General features: G+C 45.1%; 1 protein-coding gene across 1 annotated transcript; it reads right to left on the reverse strand.

Annotated features, from left to right (window-relative positions):
• Positions 1–1,969: 1,969 nt before the first annotated feature.
• On the reverse strand, positions 1,970–2,929 carry LOC117436449 (olfactory receptor 1038-like). The gene has a single exon (XM_034064504.1). The coding sequence runs from the start codon at positions 2,927–2,929 to the stop codon at positions 1,970–1,972; it is 960 nt and encodes a 319-aa protein (XP_033920395.1).
• Between the last annotated feature and the right edge of the window lie 3,071 nt (positions 2,930–6,000).

The following is a 6,000-nucleotide window of genomic DNA, read 5'->3' on the forward strand; positions in this document are numbered from 1 at the left end:
TCAGTATAAAATGTATTCCAAAACCTCAGACCTCTTTCTTATATTGCTGGAATTGACAATTGTGCCTCCCTGCACATTAGACTGAGCTTCCTCTTGGACATTCAGAGAGTTGAATCCACTCTGTACAAGACTATGGAAATCCAGAGCTCTCTTGGGAACATAGCACCAAGTCTGGATAAATGTTTGAGTATTTCTGTATCTCTGCTTTGAGAACATTATTAAAGCCAAGAGGAAATAAAGACACCAGAGTGGGGTAATGAACCCTACAGATGACACTTCTCTTCTAGGTCCCTTTTCCACAAAAGCTTGGGTCAGATGAATTTTGAGGCCAAACTTGGGCTTCTTGTGGCTCTAAGATTTTATATGTATGGTCTGAGCAGCAATATCCAACAAAACAGAGGAAGAAAACAAGGTGTGGTGAAGTTTCTATAGGAAGTATTGTGTTATGATCTCGTAGCAGCCTTCCAGTATGTGAAGGGGGGCTATAGGGATGCTGGGGATGGACTCTTCCTGAGGGACTGTAGGGGCAGGACAAGGGGTAATGGGTTAAAATTGAAACAGGGGAAGTTTAGATTGGATCTAAGGAAGAAATTCTTTCCTGTGAGGGTGCTGAGGCACTGGAATGGGTTGCCCAGGGAGGTTGTGAATGCTCCATCCCTGGCGGTGTTTATGGCCAGGTTGGACCATGGGTGTCATGGCTTAGTGTGAAGTGTCCCTGCCCATGGCAGCGGGAGGTTGAACTGGATGATTTTAAGGTCCTTTCTAACCATTCTATGATTCCAATGATATCAAAGGTCTCTGTCCTGCCAAACTCTTTAGCATCTGATTACATCAGTTCTGCCTCCTTCACTGAGTAAAGGCTGAAGCCACTTTCCCGCAGACAAAAGAGAACATCTCATCTCTTGCTGCTGTTTGCCAGAGCACACAAAAGAGACTGTTCACCATCCATATTCTGTTCAAAGCATCAGTTAATTCCCACTCACAGCAGGTAAAGATATTTTCCCCCATCAGTGTGTTTTGGTTTCTCTGAGACGCAGACAGCTCTCAGTTAGGATCGATTCTGTGTTCAGGATTGTCTTTCATCTATGGAAATGAGCCACTGTCTTAACTCCTATATGAAATAAACCATTTGGTGTTTCCTGGTGTGCGTTAGCAGGAGTTCAGCATGGGCATGGAATGTGGGTGCTTGTCTTGTGCTGGAATTCTATGGATTGCACCATTTAAGTAAATGGCACTTCAGATGAATGTAAGACATCCCTTAAAATGAGCGGGATGAAGCCTTAATATGCCCAAATTGTCCTTAACACTGGGTAGCCTCAGCACCATTCATCATCCTGTATTATGAATGATATTGTCTACAGTTTCTTACTTAAAGTGAAATCTACTTGGAAGTTGCAGCCTGGGGAGGGATACCTCTTGATATACTAAAGTGCAGCTTGAGACCTTGATTCCCACCAACTTCTGCTCTTTGAAAGGCACAAACAAATGCAATGAATCTTTTGAAGCCTTTTCTCTGACTCTTTCTCAGCCAGCAAATGTAAAACTGCACTTCCTGTTCCCTCCCACCCCAGCAGCTTTAATAAAGAGCTCACAGGTAAGAGTGAGGAATTTTATTGGAGCTGAGGGACAAGGTCAAGAATCTTGCAAGAAAAATAAGTATTTATCAGTGACCAAGGGTATAACCGGATAAAGCTGATTGGTGTTTCCTGTGAGGAAAAGAGGCCTGGGATAATTCACGGAAATTGCTTCATACAAGGTGGTGACTGTGAAGTTAATTGAAGGTTGAGGTTCCTCTCCTCTTGATATCCATCTAAGAAAGAAAGAAGTGATTTGTGGGGCTATTTCTCATTCAATACTGTCATTGACTTTTGTGCATGAACTGTGGAAGAAACTACATAGAATCATGAGGATTAGTGGTAAATCCCATTGCTTCAGTGCCTCATAGGCTGTCTGACATTGCATGAAATCTTCATGTCCTTAATGATAAAACTCTTCTATGTTGCCAGTGGTTGAAGAACCTGCTCCTGCACTTGAGCAGAGCCTCCTTCACCTCCTTGTTCCTCAGGCTGTAGATGAATGGGTTGAGCATGGGGGTGACCACGGCATAGAAGATGGAAGCCACCTTATCCAGGCTCCTATGGCTAGAAGAAGGTTGTAGGTACATGAAGAATGCTGGCCCAAAGAATAAGGAAACTGCCATCAAATGTGAGGCACAGGTGTGGAAGGCTCTGGCCCTGCTCTGTGCTGAGCACATCCTCAGCACTGTGCAGATGATAGAGATGTAGGAGAGCAAAATGATCATGCTCGTGCCCACCACATTGATGGTGACAAAGGCAAAGATGACCATCTCACTGCTGTGGGTGTCAGAGCACACGAGCTTTAGAACAGGAACTTCATCACAGAAGAAGTGGTCAATGCGGTTGGGACCACAGAAGGAACCTCCAAACACGCACCATGTGCATACAATGGCACTGAGGAAGGCGAATAGGTAGGATGATGCTACCAGCTGCCAGCAGACACGGCTGGAGATGATGGTCACATAGAGCAGGGGCTGGCAGATGGCAACGTGCCGGTCATAGGCCATCATGGCCAGCAGGTGACACTCAACAGTAGCCAGGAAAGCTAATGTGAATAATTGCATCATGCAGGCAGGGAAAGAAAAGGTTTTGTCCTCTGATAAGAGGTCTGCCAGCATCCTGGGGGAGATGACTGTGGAATAGCAGATGTCAATGAAGGCGAAATGGGTGAGGAAGAAGTACATGGGGGTGTGGAGGCTGGGAGACACCTGAACCAATGAGATAATGCCAACGTTCCCCACCAGAGTGACAATGTAAATCAATAGAAATAAGACAAAAAGTGGTGTCTGTGCATATGGTCTGTCTGTAATTCCCAAGAGGATGAATTTAATCTGGGTTTGATTTCCTCCCATCACCTGGCGTTACCTGCTGAGGCAAAAGGAAGAGAAATAGAACACATTTTAAAAGTGGACATTCACTTTTGGACCATATTTAACAACTATCAGTCACTATTTTAACTGCCACATTTTGGTTAAATTCACATATTCTGCTGTAGTTTTAACCCAAAATTATATGTTTTTTGGTTTTCAGTGAAGGTATTTCTAAAAGACCAGGAAGCAACTGAAGCAACAAATGTCTTTTTTGGTTTTCTATGCTGGAACACTTTAAAACGATGGATTTATTTAGACACTTTTGGACCATAGTTTAATCCAAACACTGGCCAGTTTAACTGTCAAATTACTGTATATTCTACTGTATTTTTAACCCAAATTACATATATATTGTGTTATACAGTTGAGGTATCTTGAAAAGAACAAGGAGCACATTCAAGGAACAAATGGCATTTTCAGTGCTAGGACCCTTAAAAACTATCAATTCATTCAAGCACATGTGTTTTCAGATTAAAGAAAAGAATCAGATCTTTCTTCACTTTCACTTTTCAGTTTTCAGAGCTAATTTGTTCAGAAGACACCTGAAAACCTCATAGTAACACATGTAAACCAGGAGGATAGAAAGTCCCAGTCCCAGTGAAATCCAGCTTACACATGAATGAACTGCACCCATTTTCACTTGGCTTTTAGTTATCATTCCAATCAACAAACCACATTTATCAAACTGTTTGAGATCATTCCTAACAGATAACATTCACATGATTTATAGTTTTCTGAGCTCCAGCACATTGAAGCATCCTAAATCTATGAGCATTCAGCTGCTTGCATTAAAAACATGTTGATGTTACAATGTGCTGATTTGTTAGTGACTACATCCTGCTGACAATCTGGAATGTTGCATTTCTTTAGAACAAAATAAGATTCATCCTCATTAACTGTTGAGTAATTCAGTGCATCTTGAGTTAGCTGCCTATGGGAAAGAAAACAACCTGCACAAACCATTGCTTCCTCTTCTTATAAAGAAAACCCACACAGGTAAGGCTGATTTCTGATGCAGCTTTACTAAAGAGGAAAAGAGAACATGCAGAAGCAAGCCCATTGCATCAATGCAGGTGAGGCTCTGCTTTGTGTTGGTGTTACCTCCTGTGCCTTCCCTTTGCCACCGAGTGGTGGGAGCCAAGGGTTTATCCCCAGTGCAGCAGAGAACATCCAGGTGCCAGCATCAGCTCTGTTCAGCTCCTGATGTGAAGAGAGGTGAGCTCCTGCCAGACTGCAAGAGCCCAGCTTGTGGTGCTGGGGCTGTAAATACAGTTGCATGTGCTCTCCTGGGAGGAAGCCTCCAGGGCTGCTCATGCTTTAGCAGAGGAAAACAAAGAGAAGGAAAAGCAAAGGGTGTGAAATCACCTCTGAAAGGCATTGTGGTGCTTGGGCATCTGAGAGACATGGCATGGATGAGCCATGCCTGAGCACAGCTGCACAGCAGCAGTGATGAGGGCTCATAGGATGCTTCTGACATACTTGTGGACTATGCAAAGGTTTTGGTCTGAACAGACTGACACAATGAGAATGGGTTGAGAGACATTCCAGATCTTGCACACAGTCCTCAAAAGGGACATGAAGCACAAGTGACTCCATCTCTGGAGCTGCTGATGTCCCTCTGTGAAGGGAAAGCCCAGTTTTCCATCCCCACTGGGGTTATCCACATGTAGTGCCTGGATGTCCTGCAGCTGAGCTGGTGCCTCAGGACTTCCCCTGTATTCAAGACTGGAAAAAAGGCATTTTGAGGCAGAGAGGAATTATCCCAGCTTTAACTAATAGGCCTTCATCCCCCTGAGCAGCCTCAGCTGGGGCTCCATCCCCACCCTCTTCCTATTTTCCCCCATCTCTATTTAAGCTCAGAACAGGCAGATTGAGCTTTACTAGAGCAGTTGTGGTTTCCAGTTTAGCAGCAGTTCAGCACACCTATGGAATCTTTTGGGGGTGACCAAGGATTTCTCACACACCTTCCTAGCAGTTTTTGCCCCTGATCCTGCACAAGGGATTGACTCGACCTGACTTGGCTTGGTCTTGAATCTGCCTCCTCATCACCAGCTCTGCTGATGCTCTGGAGCCTTGGGTGAACTTGGCCCAGGTCTGTGTTCCTGCTTGTTTATTGCCTGTTGGTTTTTTCCTCCTCCTTTTTGGTCTGTTCAGATGTACACTTGACATGGCTCTGGAAGGGATTGGAACCCAAATGATGCCAAGATTGTGGCAGTGTGCACTGCTGGGGGATCAGGCTGATCCGTGTGACATGCACTTTCCCGTCATGTTTGGCTGTAGGTGGAGGTTCCCCTTAACCCCCATGAAGGCTTTAACCTGACAGAGGAGAGACTGAGCTGAGCTCTGAGGCAGAAGCTGTTCCCTGGGAGGGTGCTGAGGCGCTGGCACAGGGTGCCCAGAGAAGCTGTGGCTGCCCCATCCCTGGCAGTGCTCAAGGCCAGGTTGGACACATGGGCTTGGAGCAGCTGCTCCAGTGGAAGGGGTCCCTTCCCATGGCAGGGGTTGGAGCTGGAGGAGCTTTAAGGTTCTTTCCAACCCACAGCTCTCTGGGATTCTGATTTATGGTTTTTGAACCCAAAAGGAGAAATTTGCATTTCCCGTATCATGAGAAAGGGTGAAAGTGAGAAGGGGAAGGTTGGGTTGAGCAAGGACAGACCCATGGGCAGGACTGCATTCAGCTGGCTTTAGACACCTGTAGTGTCAGCATGTGTGTGTAAAGCTGAGACCACAGAGAAAAGGATGCTTCTGTGTATGAGAAGATGTGGGTATTTGATGTGGGATGGGGGATGTTTTGCACTGTTTACACAAGTAGTGGTATTGAGAATGGCTGCTTTCAGTGGTGGTAGATACAAGGTGTGTATGTTGGAGATGTCTGCTCTTTATATATCTATAACTTAGTTATATAAGGACTACCCGAAGTGAAGGAGATGAATGAGGATGAGGAGATGGCCATTGAGTTTGTGAGCCATTAGCAATGGGAAACAGCAGTTCCCTTCATCCCCCTGCCTGAGGTTGGTGTATACAACTTCAGCTGGATCTTCTAAACACCTTTA

Source organism: Melopsittacus undulatus, chromosome 7 (assembly GCF_012275295.1).
Source record: "Melopsittacus undulatus isolate bMelUnd1 chromosome 7, bMelUnd1.mat.Z, whole genome shotgun sequence".
Lineage (NCBI taxonomy): Eukaryota > Metazoa > Chordata > Aves > Psittaciformes > Psittaculidae > Melopsittacus > Melopsittacus undulatus.

Coding starts and splice junctions, on each gene's coding strand:
- LOC117436449 (XM_034064504.1), bottom strand. CDS start 2,929: ATGGGAGGAAATCAAACCCAGATTAAATTCATCCTCTTGGGAATTACA.